The sequence below is a fragment of the Aptenodytes forsteri genome, unplaced genomic scaffold (genome assembly GCF_000699145.1).
Source record: "Aptenodytes forsteri isolate BGI_AS27 unplaced genomic scaffold, ASM69914v1 Scaffold145, whole genome shotgun sequence".
Taxonomy (NCBI): Eukaryota; Metazoa; Chordata; class Aves; order Sphenisciformes; family Spheniscidae; genus Aptenodytes; species Aptenodytes forsteri.
In genome coordinates, this window is record NW_008795122.1 from 373,052 (window position 1) to 388,168 (window position 15,117).

At 36.9% G+C, this 15,117-nt stretch overlaps 1 protein-coding gene across 1 annotated transcript in view; it reads left to right on the forward strand.

Annotated features, from left to right (window-relative positions):
• Window positions 1-15,117, forward strand: part of GLS (glutaminase) — an 88,104-nt gene that overhangs the window by 20,773 nt on the left and 52,214 nt on the right. Inside the window, 4 exon segments of the mRNA XM_009277164.2 lie at window positions 7,080-7,176; window positions 7,671-7,792; window positions 13,928-14,057; window positions 14,773-14,852. Of these exon segments, the coding sequence (XP_009275439.2) occupies window positions 7,080-7,176; window positions 7,671-7,792; window positions 13,928-14,057; window positions 14,773-14,852 (429 nt within the window).

Sequence of the window (15,117 nt, forward strand, 5' to 3'; positions counted from 1 at the left end):
GCCGCGTACCTCCGGGTGGGTGCTCGGGGCCCCCGCCCCGCGCCGTGGTGCGGGGCTGCGCAGCCCGGTGGGGTCCCGCGGGTCACGGAAGGGGGAAGGAAGCGCGGACGCGTGGCGTGGGGAGTGTGTGTGCCTCTCGGGGCTGCCCTCACCGCTGCTTGGTGTCCCGTCCACGCCTTGAGCTTCCTCTTGGCTTGGGGTCACTCCCACGTAAGGCTGTGCGGGGTGTGCCTGTGTTTTGGCTCAGAGGAGACTGCGTGCATTAGTGTGTTTTTTCTAGCGCTGCTACCTGCATAAAATACTTTCCGAGAGAAGTGAAAGCTGTGTCATCTTACATTAATTATTAAAGGCAACGTACGTGGTGTATGGTTCTGCCTTGGAAGTTTTGTAGCACTCTCTTCCATGTCTGCGTGTAGTGCAGTTAGGGATAGATGTTACCACCGGTTAGTGGTGCGTACAGATGTTCATAGGTGCTGCAGAACGTGTCCCTGTGCCAAGAGGTCCTGATTTGTCCCTAAGTGACAAAGGTACATGCAGGTAATAGAATGATAGGACTGTATATGTTTATGAAGTTAATATTCTTTCACTTAGAACCTGAAATATTCTTGAAAGAATTGGTCAGAAACAGGTGTATCAGCTCCAGTTTGTGTCCAGTAGTGGATACTGGGGATAGAGTATAATGATGAGATAAATGAATTGATAGTTCTCCTTAGCACTCTGCTCTGTTAGTCCTCAGCATTATGTGGGTCTTGAAAAAGTCTTGTTCATTTCCTCCCCCCCATCTGACAGTTTGCCGTTGCTTGATTGAACCTAGGTACACTTAGTATCTCTGATAGCCTTTTATGAGAAGTTTGACAGCTTAACTGCAAGCCCATGAAGACCCATCTCCTTTGTGTGTGTTTGGAACATGCTCCTTGGCTTTTCTGTAGGCAGCCCATATGTATTCTTTGTGCCGCTTATGGGGTGGCATAACTAAATCTAAAACCAAGCTGCTTTCCCAGGCTTTGCTATGCTTATTACCTAGATGAAAAAAGCGAAAGACAGAGGAAATAAGGCCAAGAAAGGAGTACCTTGTTTTAACACTGAGCAAAGTCTTTGTTAGCCTAATGCTAAGAAGAAGTCTGGAAAAGATTCCACAAGGCCAGTCGGGAAGGCTTCAGCCCTTAGCTAGTTAAGAGTTCTGCTTTTGAGTTGCAGTTTTTGGTTTGGTGTTTTTTTTTTTTTTTTTTAGCATGAACTTGTACTCCTTCAACATGGCAGGTGGGGAAGGAAGCTATCTTCTTGTTCTTCTCCCCTTTCTCCCACCAAATGTCTTGGCTGCTCAGCTTGGTTCAAGCCTTTTGTTTCAATAGGATATAGTCTTCTTTAAAGGCATCACTTATAATTTCTGCTGTCAAACACCTTAAAAATGCATGCGTGTCAGGTTATGTAACTGTATACAATATAATACACAATCATATTTGTATTATTATTATATTTATACTATTGTTCAACATGTATGAAGTCTCCTCTTTGAATTAGCTCTGTACGTAATGTTTTGGAACAAACATTACTTAGCTGTGGCTCAAGCAGGTGTGGTTTATAAGGGTTGTACTTCCATTTTCAATGAGAAATACAGACATTAAAAACTTAGGAAAAACCAGTATGACAACTGTGAGGGGTTTTTGAGGATGTTGAAAAGGTGATTTATTAAAGAGGTAACATTTTCTTAAACTGAGCTTTTATAACAGCTTCCTACAGCTAGCATCATTTAGGGAAATCCTATAATTTCTGATATGTCTGGTAAAGCTCTGTCATCACAAACCGGTTACACGCTTTTAATAATTTTTGACTTTTGACAAAAGGGTGTGTTTGAAAGTCAGATGCTTGTTCTTTGAGCCTTACTGCAAAATGGACAAGGAACAATTATGTAAAACATATAGCATATAGTTATGAACAAGGAAAAAGCTGGAAACAGTTTCTTTTCACTTCAGGTTGTGCAGGACTTCCTGGTGGCACATTAGCCAGGCTGCTGGATACTTTCATTCTTACTTTTCTTAATGCAGAATTATGAAAATCTTCCTTAAGCATTTGTAAATGGTACTTTACATGTGGAAATCATTGCTATATTGAGACAGAGTGCAGGATTCAGAAGAAAAGTGAAGTTCTTCAAAAGACAGGTTTCTGGACTAAATTGACGACTGGGCTAAGTCAGTGCAGTCTGTGTGTTCTGCTGATTCCAGCGCTTTGCCATCCAGCAGTATATAACATTTGAGTTGTGTTTGCCAGGTGGTTTGTGGACCCAACTGGGAAGATGATAGTCATTTTTACACTTTCTTTTGTTTGTTTTGGGGGATTATTTTTTTTTTCTATTTGGTTGTAAGGTCATGGCCCTAGGATACTGGAATAACCTCCAATGTCAAAAGACAGCACTAAGATTTTCTTGCTTGTTTGCTTGCTTGCTTAACAGTCCTTGTATACAGAGAGTAGGAGTTGCAAGTGAAAACCTAAAATGTTTTGTGCAAAGACTGTACAGAGATTTAGAACAGTTGATCATAGAGGTAATAAATTATGAGGTCTGTGGCTGATGAAATAACTAGTATCCCATTGCATAACCAGATCCCCTTGTGCATTTTTTCTTAAACGTCTTCCACCACCTCCTTATCCCTGCTATCCAGCCTTCACTCTGTGTATCCACCTGAAACTTAATATGTTTTGGAAAGGAAAAAATATTTGAGCTTAAACTGAGAGTGATCATAGACCAGTAATTTTGATTAATGAAGGCTGTTGATTAAAATGCAATCGTATCTATGTTCATACCTAAATAATTAAAACACAATAACCTAGTACAGTCAGAAATGATAAACTTGTATAATATTTAACAGTGTTTACTTCTACTTTCAATATAACTGTGCATTGTTCACTTTTACTTTCAGTATAAGCGCGCATCGTTCTTCTTACATCTTATGCTGGGCAGTAGTAGGATCAAACAGTTTAACTTAGTATAAGCTATTTGTAAATTACAAAAGCCTTGATTAAGGTGAGAGGGAAGAGCAAAATGTGAGCAACTCTGATTTTTAAAGTATAGCTAAATTGCAATAGTGATGGGTACTAGTATATGGAATATAGCAAAATGGTTAATGCAAGTGTTTGTTTTTTTTTCTTAAAATGACAAGGGAGTGGTAGCGCTCCTTTTTAAGGACAGGGATGAATTCTGGAGATACCTTTTAAAATTCATTTTGCTTTTGCACCCAGGCCGGATTCCAGAGGAATAACTGTATAGTAACCAGGCAGTGGTTCATCTCACTGTTACTTCCGTCAGAGTGTGGATCTAATAATTGCAGATGCAAGAAACTGTTAGAAGTGCGTTTTCATTAGATGTTTCATAACTTCCTTAGAGGCTAAGATTTTGAAGCAACAGTTCTTGTTTTTAGTATAAATACTTTGACATCTACTAAAACATGTCCATCTTTGGTCTAAGTTTATAAGTACGTAGTTTTGTCTGAATCTTGGTAAGTTCTCAGGTAAATGGTTACCCACCACTGTTAATGGTATCGGTGTCTTAACTATGCAAGTGGACAGAAATTAGTTATTTAGTGACTTGACAGGTGTTTATACCTTTAGTTGGAGGTCAGTTATCTGTAGTATTGTGACAACTTCTTCAGGATGCCTATTTTAGATAGAGAGGCTACCAACTGCGGGTTGCAGCCCTTGCAGTTTTCAGTTGTGTGACCTCATATATTTGACTGATGTCTTACGGTTAATGATGAGCCTGATACTATTATTAGCAGTATCATATCTTTGTTTGTTCTATAAATCCTGGTCTGCATTTTGCCAGTTACATCTTGAAGTACAAAGTAGGAATGTTTCACTGCATTTGAAATTTAATCTCTTTTATATTGTAGAAATTATAATTCAGCTTTAGTTAAAATGAAATCCTCTGTGGAATCTGGTATAAGCATCGTACTGATGCAAAAGGAAGAGCTGAAAGAAGGAAGGAAGGATATGGACTGCAAAGTCCTTGTGCTTGGAATTCCTGCATTCTGTTTTTCTTTATATTTAAAGAGCAGTGTGGAGCATCTGCCAGTATTCTAGTCCACAGGTTAGAGTACCACTGAAGAAGTCTAATCGTGTAATAGTCTGGTGCTTAATTTTTTTTTTTTTCCCCAAAAAAGGGAAATAAGTATCAAAAGTCATTATTCATGAAATGGAATAAACTGGAATTTCCACTTTAATTTGACTGTGGAAATTGCAAGTTCCCTAACTTGAAAAACAGCTCTTTACAACGTGTGCTGAACAGCACTATCTTGCTAAGTGTGCTCACGGTGCCAAAACATAGCTTTTACGTTAAGCAAACATTAGTTACTGACATCACTGACCTGATAAACTGCAGAGCAAGCCTTTCCACCTCTATTTAGCTGATAAACTTTATCAAAAGATGGACTATTTGACAACGAGCAATTTTCTGTAAATATATTGAATGCCATCCTCTTTGCTTTGGCAGGCAGTGCAGATCCATTGTTAAATTAGGCTGACTGACCTAATATTGAACAGCAGCAGATGTGAATGATATGGAAACTATGTCAAGAGAGAATTTATGCTGCGAAAGGTGTACATCTCTTTAATAGATGAAAATCTTAGAGAGGCAGATAAAAATCTTGGTCAAATGTCTGAAGTTTTTTTCTGCACCCTTCCAGATAGAAATCCCACGTTTGGAACAGCTGTGAAACTCTGAGTAATAGCTCAGAAACTTGTAATTAAATAGGTTATCAGTTAAAATTTCTCAGTGTGTTTGCCGGCTTGTTTGGTCAAAGTGAAATATGGGAGTTTCCTCTGTCAGACCTTCAGCAATCCAGTAACGAGTCTCGTAGCAGAGATGTTCTTTAAAACATGAAATGTCGATGCTTTGGGGAGCTTAGTTAAATGCTCTGTGTAAATGAGGGAAATGTAGGGGTGTAGACTATGTAACTCAGCATAGCTTTAAAAAAAAAAAGTACGTAGCTGCAGAGTTAGGATGCAGATATAGGATGAAGCTTTAATTGATACGTTAGTAGTTTGGTTCTGTTGGCTTGACTGGACATAACTGTTCTCAAAAGATTGAAAGAGCAACGTGCTGTGTGGAAGACTTGAATTTTCTTTAGGAAAAAGGGTGTTCAGTAATTTGCTTGAGGTAGTTGTAAGCGTTTGTCTTGGTTGAATTGCCAGCCTGTCTGTGCATTAGTCAGCCAGCATCATTTAAAAAAAAAAAATCCAGACTGGAAGACAAGGAAAGTTCTGTTGGCTTACAAAGCTGTCTTCTGTTCTTAGTGTGCAAGTGTGGTGTTTTAAATAAATCGGAAAATGAGAAGTGAGATTTTTATTGCTGGCTTTCACTGCTAGTTATGAGGAAAGGAGGGAGGCGAGTGCAATCTAAAGGTTGTCTTAAATGTAAAAGAGCATTTGGATACAGTCAGATTTTTATTAAAAATAATCATAAATCTGACCTGCTGTTGAGCTAGAGTAAGCTAGTATTGGGAGAGGAGGGAGCATTAACGTCAGTCTGTAAGATTGCATTGGCCTATCTAGGTTCTGTGCTTAGTTGTAGTATTTTATTTTTGTAGTTATAACCCCGAGTACTGATATTCAAAGAATTACTAGTCTTGTGAAAACTTTCATGACTAGAATTTAGGCCTGCTTTTTGTACGCATGTGCATACATGTATAGAAATAGATAAATTGCCACTGAACATTCTAGTTTCAGGCAGTAACTTTTATATATTACAGTAAGTAACGAAGTATTGCCATTATTATTAGATTATAAGATTGAGCCTTAAAATTGGTGGCTAAATTAATGTAAGACTGCATACTCTGCATTTTAGTTAGTTTATGTCTATGTTTACTAGAGAACTGTTTTGTTTTTCTTTATTTTTGCTTGTTGAACATCACAACATTGGCTTTCTCCAAACTGACTTGGTCTAGAAACAAACCTAAGCACTTCAGGGGACTAAAAGAATTGATCCAAAGCCCTTTGCTATCACTGCCTCTAGCAGTTTGGAAGTGTACATTCCAGCTGTATGCTATGATGCTGTACTTAGAGGGGAAGCATAAAGAACTGAGTACAGGCTTGGGCTCCTGCCTGCTGCAGGGTACTTCGGAATATCAAGGAAAAGCAAAACTCTGAGGTTAAACCTTTTAGAGAACTTCCAAAGGCTTTGAGGGAAAGCTGACAGTATTAGAGCTTTCTCTCTTGGAAGGACTCTTGATGCTTAATCTGGTAGGTTTCCTTCACATTTCACTTAAAATGGAGATGTAAGTTACAAAAGAAACCACAGGCATACAGGAAGCATATCTCAGAGTAAAATAGTTAACACATGGAATACTCGGAGAGCCAGTGTATTTACATTGATAAAACATAGTGACCATTAAAGATGTATCTACACTGCATGTTAACTTTGCTTAGGCATGCACGATGGGAGTTAACTGCTTCTGGTGCCTGAGCTGGTTCGGGTTACTGTATTATGCTGGGAATGGCTTTGCTTGCTTTCACTGTAACTGATGTGGCTTACGTAAGCTTCTAGGAGGACAAGGGCTTTAGGACTCTTTCTAGGAGTTCCTAAAAACAGGACTATTTTGAAGAAAATAATACACATTCATCATCTCTTTACTTTCTCTCGCCTGTGGAACCATTGGGTCAGTCTGCTCTTTCAGCTTTGTTGTGAGGCATGTAGGTCTTCGAGTCATAAATACTTTATCCTCTGTGCAAGTAACATGTCTATCCTCTGTAACATCAAGAAGAGGGAAACGTGATGAATCTGCTCCAAAAAATTTCGAAATATAATCTTAGCAATAAAGGTATGTCAGTAGAAACATGACTATGTTGCAGTTAAAAATGTTTGTTCCGTAAAGTATATGTATGCTATTTTTGATATTACCATTTTTTTCCTACTTAAAGCTGAATTAAGCTTTGTCTTCACTGATAAAAGCGTTCTTTGAAATTAATGATAGCAGTTATATTGGTAGTGGAAATGTGTTTCCTTGTGAGCAATGCAAAAATGTGTATAAATAAAAATATGCACTAAACTAATCTATGCATGTGTCGTCTTTTTTTTTTCTTTTTTTCAGTAAAATGAAGCAAGGTCTCCTTCCTAGCTTAGAAGATCTACTTTTCTATACTATTGCAGAAGGACAAGAAAGAATACCAGTTCATAAATTCATAACTGTAAGTTTACTGTTCCAGAGTGCTGTATGAAAGCTAACTACTACAAGTTTTATTTAACATTCTAAATGCAAGAATACAAAGCAAAGAATTTCTGTTATACATGTTTAGCTGCAGCAAGGAATGTAACTATATTTCCCCCCCCACCCCCAACACTGTTTCTGTAATTAAGTAAGAGAATGAGTGTGCTAGTATTGTTGTTCACTTCTCTGCTGTGCAAAATAGTATGCTTGAAAGCATCTGTGTCTATGGCAGGGCTGGGTAGCATTTGCACTTGTGTAAAATGTAGTTGGACCACTGTGGATTTCAAATGACATTAATCCTTTGACGTTAGACACAGCTGAACTGGCAAAAGGATCAATAAGGTGTCAAAATGTCTCTGTGTTGATAACGCAGTGGCAGATGTCTCTTATCTTGATAAATAAGTCTGAGCAGTAGAGAACTTGATTGTAATAGCATATTTTTTCATTTTAGTAATTATTGTTTTATTGTAATAGGCACTCAAATCTACAGGATTACGTACATCTGATCCCCGATTGAAAGAGTGCATGGATATGTTAAGACTGACCCTTCAAACAACTTCAGATGGTGTTATGCTGGACAAAGACCTTTTTAAAAAGTAAACTTTCTGTCAATAATGTGACTATGATCCTGAATGAATGTGTGTGTTACTGACTGTTGTCTTAGGGGGGACATAAGGTATATAAATCTATGTGTAATTAGCAAAGGGAGTCAAACACACAGTCCTACTGATGCTATTTTCATATGAGTTTGTTCTCTGGTTTCGTGCAGCAGACAGATTGTGTGATGATCTCCGCAAGAGAGTAAACGAGTTTAATATATCAGTGTTGTCTGCATGTGTATCTGACCCCATACTGCAACTCTCGGTCAGATGCCAAATAAATTAATTGATGCAGCATGAAATATTCAGTATGAGTACATAAAACTTCTCTCTCACTGTATCATCAGTTTTTAATCTGAAGTTCAGGATGCTGCTTCTGTGTAGTGAGGTGTTCAGAGTATGTATGTAGTTCATTCTAAAAGTGAGTATACAAAAAATAGTGAAGGTAAATTGCAAGATATGTAGAGATGAGAGCAGTTAGGACTGTAGACACTGCTTTGGTCTGTTTTGGAAAAGATTTACATGCCATATTTTAGTGATACTTTTTTTTTTAAGAAAAGTCTGTGGTCAGTTAGCTGAACAATATAAGCACTGTTCAGGTTGTCTTCAGTTCATTCCAAGCACGCTCCTTTGCTCCCCTACTTATAGTTTTGTGTGCCAAAAGATTGGAAGTTTAGAGGCTCAGAGGGTTAAATGACATAATATCTAAAACTTGCTTCTTTCATGAAGACTGTACTTTTGTCAAAATTGGTTCATTTTTGTTGTTCTGTAGCATTTTTTTTAATTTGTGAACTAAGGCTGTTTAGTGCTATTTCCTCTCAGTTACAATTTAAAATATATATGTGTATAAAAAAAGTTGTGTTTACATATATAATTGTGTATATGTATTATATACCTATAAATATATAAACCACATAGTATACAGTATATGTTTATACTATATTATATATTTACATAGTTTATGTAAATATAAAGTATGTATGTTATATATATTTTTAATATATAGAAACATATTTGGAAGTACACTGAGAAAAAATGAATATTGTGTGTGTGACAAAATAACAAATCAGTCAACTCCATAATCAAATGTGGGATACTACTTAAAGGTACAACATGGACTAACTTTATTCCTGATATTTAAGTTCAAGACCAGGTCTTCACTGGTTATTTGTCAGCACAGTAAAAACTCAATATTGTTACAGAGTCAGAAACCTTCCTGGGTGCATGGTTGGATTGGAAAGGAAATGCTTTTGCTATTATGCATTACATTTTTACTAGAAGGCTTGTTTGTAATAGTAAACTATGAATTATGTTTTAGGCAAGGACTCTATATTAAAAAAAGACAAGTGATTGCTAATTAGAGGGCTGAAGATTAGCCCATGTTCTATGTTTTATCTCTAGGCTTTGATCCTCAGTGTTAGGGGAGTGGTTGTTACTATGATAATTTGTGGAAAGCTTACATGGTTGCTTGCTTCTTGTGTAGGAAGAGTGTTGAGCATGAAGACTATACAGAGGGTGGAAAGGTGATTCTCTTTTCACGTAGCAGATTTTCCTTTGCAGCAGCAGGTGTTAACCTTTTTTATAAATTAAAAACACCCAAACTTCAGTTATCTGTTCCTCCTAGGCACACTGCATTTGCTGTATGGAGACTCGTACACGGTTCCCATTTTTTTTTTTTGTTCTTCTCTGGGTGTTTAAAGTGTGAAGTATAATAATGTATCTACTCAGCTGTACTTACCTCAGGACTTTGAAGCTTCAGTTCCCTAAACGTAAAAGTCAGTGGTGTAATTCTCCTGTTGAATTTGAATCCAAAGCTGCTAGATCAAATAAAGTATCAAGGATAAGTGACGTGGAGTAGTGATAGCATAAGCTTGACTAAATCAATCAAGTCCAGTAGAAATTACCTGTAAAACATTTTAGCTCATGCATCTGTACTGTCCATCTTTGTAACAGGAGTTTCAACACCTCTTTAGTGGTTCTAAACATTAGACTCCAATTTGACTAAACTTGCCTTATTTTGAAGATTTTTGGCTTTACAGTGCTCTCCACTTAAATAAAAACTTGGAAAAAATCTCCATGTTACGGGCAGAACAAATTGGGTTTTTAATCTTTCATCTCCAGAGTTTCTTGAATTGAAGGCTTCAGTGGTGCACATTTCAGAGAGTGCTTGACAAATTTCTTGAATTAGTTGTTTGTGTTGCATCTATATAGCATAACACGTGGTCTTTGTAGCATGAATGATACCTTGCTGAGAACAGCCTGCTTACTGAAAGCAGCGCAACATGCTAGTTAGCTTGCTGTGTGAATTTTTTCTTTTTTTTGGTACACTAGCTATGGTACTACTACTTAAGTAGTAGTAGTACTATCCAACTATTGTTAGATGAAACTTAGGAAACTTAACAAATACGGAAGATTGTACACTCTAGTCTTCCTCATGAAGTGTGTACATTTTGACATATCCTATTTTTAGATCTGTTTCTATGACATTGTAACTAATTTGTAGAAAAATTTCTGATAATCTTTGTAAGAAATCCTCCTACCAGTCTTAGCTTTTCTTTAACTCACAGGTCGTTCCTAACAGAAAAATAGAAGACTTGAAGAAAGCCCTGTTTCTTAACTAACGATATTTTGGTCAATGATGGGGGTGGGGGAAGGAAAGGCATGAGGCAATCAGAATTGAGTTATTTTGAGAATGGTGTACACTTGAATGAGATGATAGCTCCTGAGTAACAGTTATAACTCTGAGGTTTAAACTCGGTTCTTTTTCAGAATAACTTACTTGGCTTTGTAGATTTAGCCTTTGTCACAAGGTGCGGTCTGTCCCGCTTTATTGACCTAGAACTGTGGTCTTGCTAGCCAAATCTCCTTTGATCTATGGGTAGGAAGCAGCAATCTGGGTATGTTATGTTCTAAGCATAAACCTGACAATCTGTTGCTGGATCTCAAACCGGGTTATCTATTTGCTTCTGAGTGGCTCTGCTGCTCTCTCAATCTAGGTAGCAAATCCTGAGGAAAACTTTAATTTTAGATATGCTTAACCCAGGTATTAATAAATGCTTTAATCCTATTTGTTTGAGCAATTAGAAAACTTTTGACAGAAGATGTAGAGGACTTCCGCTCTGTTATAGTATTAATACCTCATTTGTCAAAATAATGTCACTTTTTTTTCTAAAATGTCTAAATATATCGAACACTTCTACAGACCTAGTCTTGCTAGTTGGAAATGGAGTTTCACATTCCTTTCTGTAATGCTTATACTGTAGCTTTTTAAACAGGAAAAAAAGGTGTCCATTCAGCTATATAGATAGCCTAACAGTTCTTCAGAACTGGTGGGAGTTCAGACTGTGGTTTTAGCAGATGTCTACTTTGTGTAGGGAAGCAATATCAAGCAATTCGAGCCAGAACTTGAAAAAGAATGGATAAATGTAGCAAGTTGTATGATAAAGGAAACAAAATAATCCTAACTTTATGCTAGAGACCAAAGATTCAGTTTCCAAAAAAAACCCCCAAACTGTTACTTTCAGGTTATACAAGTCACTGAAAGTTGTTACAAATCATAAGACTTACATTTGGGTTAGGAAGATTAGGATGCATCAGGGAAGTTTTATAGTTTGAAAAGGTGTGTTTTAAAATGGGGGAAGAAGTGCTTGGATTGGGATTTGGCAAGACAGAATTTTTTGGGGTGAGATTATAAAGTTTCGAGAAATGGAAGAATTTGAGGTGGGAAGTTTTTAGTGTACTTATTTTGAACGCTGCTAAAGTATGTGGGGGATAAGGGCTACGTTCATAAAATTTGACTGTAGAAAGATTTTTATTTATCAATACATTCATTTACTTACATTCCTCCCTGCGATCTTTTTCTACTGCTCCACTTCTCCTGAGCCTCAGACCATTCGTCTCCGGAGGGTTACCTGGAACATAAAGTAGTTAGAAACTCTGGTGGGGAGGAGATGTCAGTTGCAGAATATTAGAGGCTGTCAAGGCTAGTGTCCTCTGTTGACTGCAAATATTACTGCCATGTTAATTGGAGCTTACTAAGATACCTGTCATTTTGTCCATGCAGTAGTTGTTCCGAATACCCATTAATTGAACCCCCATATTTAATGTCTGTGAATTCATATGATTTGCCTGGGTTAAGGATAGGTAACCTTAACCTATCCTGGTTAAGGTTACCAGGATAAATACCCAGACACTGACCTCGTCAGAAGTCTGGGGACAGTAACTTCTTGCAGAAATAGGTAATGCCCTTAACCAGCATAGCTATTTCTGCAGTGAGTTTCAATCTCTAGCTTAAAGTGATTGAATTATTGAAGTGAGCATCCTAGACTTGGTGTGAATTGGTAAGTGTATAAATACCCTTCCTGTTTCAGAAACATAATGTGGTGTCAGAGGACTGTATTTCAGTGCATACTGCCTTCTTGTTGTTTTCCACACTTTGTATTCTTGAGTTGTTCTAAAAGGTTTAGGTGAACTTCAAATTTTTTTTTCTTATAAGGGTGCTTAATGCTGTCCAGGTGATTCAAACAATGTAGAAGTGCATCTGAAGGTTGTTATTCCTTCTGCACACATATCTGCCATAACTTATTAATTACTTTGAAGCGGGGTTGTTGCAGCTGGAGTAGGTAACTGTAACTGGAGGCTGCTGGGAACAAAATTGAACAGGATTTTTTGCAAGATATGTAAAAAAGGAGTGGATAAACATGACAAAATAAAACAAAACCAACTCAATTGCTATTTTAACATAGACTAACAAAGCAGCTTATTACAGACAGAGCAATTCTTAAGATGCCAATGTGTACAATGGAAACTTCTCTACTGTTTTTCTTTCACTCTTGGAGTGTAGCACCTACCAGCATTGAAATGGTTGTCAGTTGAATTTGAGATAAAGTCTCCTAAGTACAAAGGAGTTCAAGCTGAAGCTTTAAAAAAACGAGAGGGGGATTCAAAGGGAAGATAATCCTGTCTGTTCACTGGTCTTCATGCAACTTCATTTTGAACTGATAATGACTTTTAATAGTAGAATTATTGGAAGAATCTATTCCAAGTGCAAGTATTTCCCTAAAAATTAATTTTTTTTTACTTTTCTGAGTAAGTCTTCATTGGAAGGATATGTGCTCATTTGTAATACGGTCCTAGATGTTCCTAGCTTTCCCTTTGCCTGAATTAACAGTTTGTTTCTGCATAGTATGAACACGTTAACGAAATTGTTTGGTGTTAAACCTTCCTTTCTCTTCCCTGCACTGGGATAGGACTGTTAATACCCTCTATCAGGTCATATTTCAACTGACGTGATAATGGCTCCCAGTTCCCACTCCTGCTCACTCCCCACCCACAGGCACACCACTTTAAGCAGCATGTCTCAGCTTGTGTTTTGATCCTTCCCTTCTGTCTGTTTCTCCTAGATAAGTCCTTTCCTTTTTACCTCATCAGTTTTTTTTAAACGTACCAGATGGGCTGATGTTCAGAGGGTGTGGGCGATAATGTATTGTGGGTTAAAAGGCAGCAAAGATTCCTTAACTGGTGATAGTTTGAAGCAAGAGACTTGCAGTACTGCTCACTGTTAACTTTTGTTTAGTTTAGAAGATGTTATTGAGTACTTCCACAGGGTTTTGTTCTTACTAGAGTGGAAACTCATTCCAGTTTGGTCATTGGCAGGGTTTTTGTTCAGTTCATGGTGAAACCAGTTGGAAGTGAGAGAAACCAATCCTGAACCTCAGAAGTCCGATCTAACTCTGAAATTAGCACTTAGGACAAGAGCTGGGTTAGGTGGCTGTCAAACGTCTTGATCCTGAGAAATGAGTGGCTTAGATCCCTTTTGCAAGCTTAGATGCTGCTTGAAGGCAAATTGATAGTACCTTGCAGTACAACCTTACAGTTGAAACTTCAAGTAAGGGCTTTAAATAAAAAGGCATAAAAGCAAATGCGATGAAACCATTTTAAATATATTTTTAAAATTATTTATAACTTATGGAGTGGAAAATTGAATAGTCTTTCTAGTAAAGACCTGTTCTTGTAGGCATATAACTTCAAGGGACTGATGGTCCTTATTTGAATAGCATGTAATTGCTGCTTAAGTAGGCTTTTTGACAGTACTTTGTCAAAATACTAATAAACTTCTTTAACTTTTTACAGGTGTGTACAAAGTAATATTGTGTTGCTTACTCAAGCTTTCAGGAGGAAGTTTGTCATTCCAGATTTTATGTCATTTACTTCACATATTGATGAGTTATATGAAAGTGCTAAAAAACAATCTGGAGGAAAGGTAACCTGTTTGTAAATTCAGCTTCAAACTTCTACAGATTTTTTGATATTAACCAAATATATTTAAGTAGACAGATTTTTCTTAACTTTTTTAGCAAAATGTTAAACTGATAATTCGATAAAACAGTTTTGGAAGTTCAATTATGTCTGCAACTTCTAAACTGCGTTAGAAATAAAGCTCCTTACCTCTAACGATCTTAAACAGTTTTGAGGTTAAAAAGAGAAAATAGTGTTGTTCTTTATTTTACATGAACTATAAAACTGCTATGTAATTTGTCAGACTAAACTTAGTCTATAAAAGGATCATGCTATTCTACACAACTGACTGGGTTGTGTGACAGAAATAGTTGTTAACACCATACCTATGTTAGTAATTAAAGTTTATTCTGGTGCTTATTTTCAATAAATAAATTGAAAAGCCCCAAACTTTGTTACGAGCTAAAGTTTTATATGATACGAAAATGCTAAACGTGCTGTAACATAGAACATGTGCTGAAGTTTGTATTTTCATTGAAAAAATATTTTATTTGGTAATGATCTAGTGAATATAATATTTTTAATGAACTTTTAGATATACTAGGTGATTATTAGTGGAATAATTCAGTTGTAACTTGTGTATCTTTTCCGCTGGCATTTATTTTAATTAACATATGTTAACATATAGTTAAATATTTTGGATGTTGTAATATCTCTGTGTGTATTTCACGTCGTTATAGGTTGCTGACTATATTCCACAACTGGCCAAGTTCAGCCCTGATTTGTGGGGTGTGTCGCTTTGCACAGTGGATGGACAGAGGTATATTCTAACTTCTAGATTTTACTGTTTCAATTATTTAAACTATCTGACATTGTGAGGAGCAGGGAGTTGGACTCGATGATCCTTACTGGTCCCTTCCAACTTGAGATATTCTACGATTCTATGATATACAGCACTTCATGATATCTCATGGTTTAATAAAGAAAAAGCTTTACTGGAGTTGTTTAAGTAGTGAAATCCACTTGGTCGTCTTTCTTAACATTTTTTCAACTTCTCTGTTGAAGCTGAATTATTTTGCTATTAT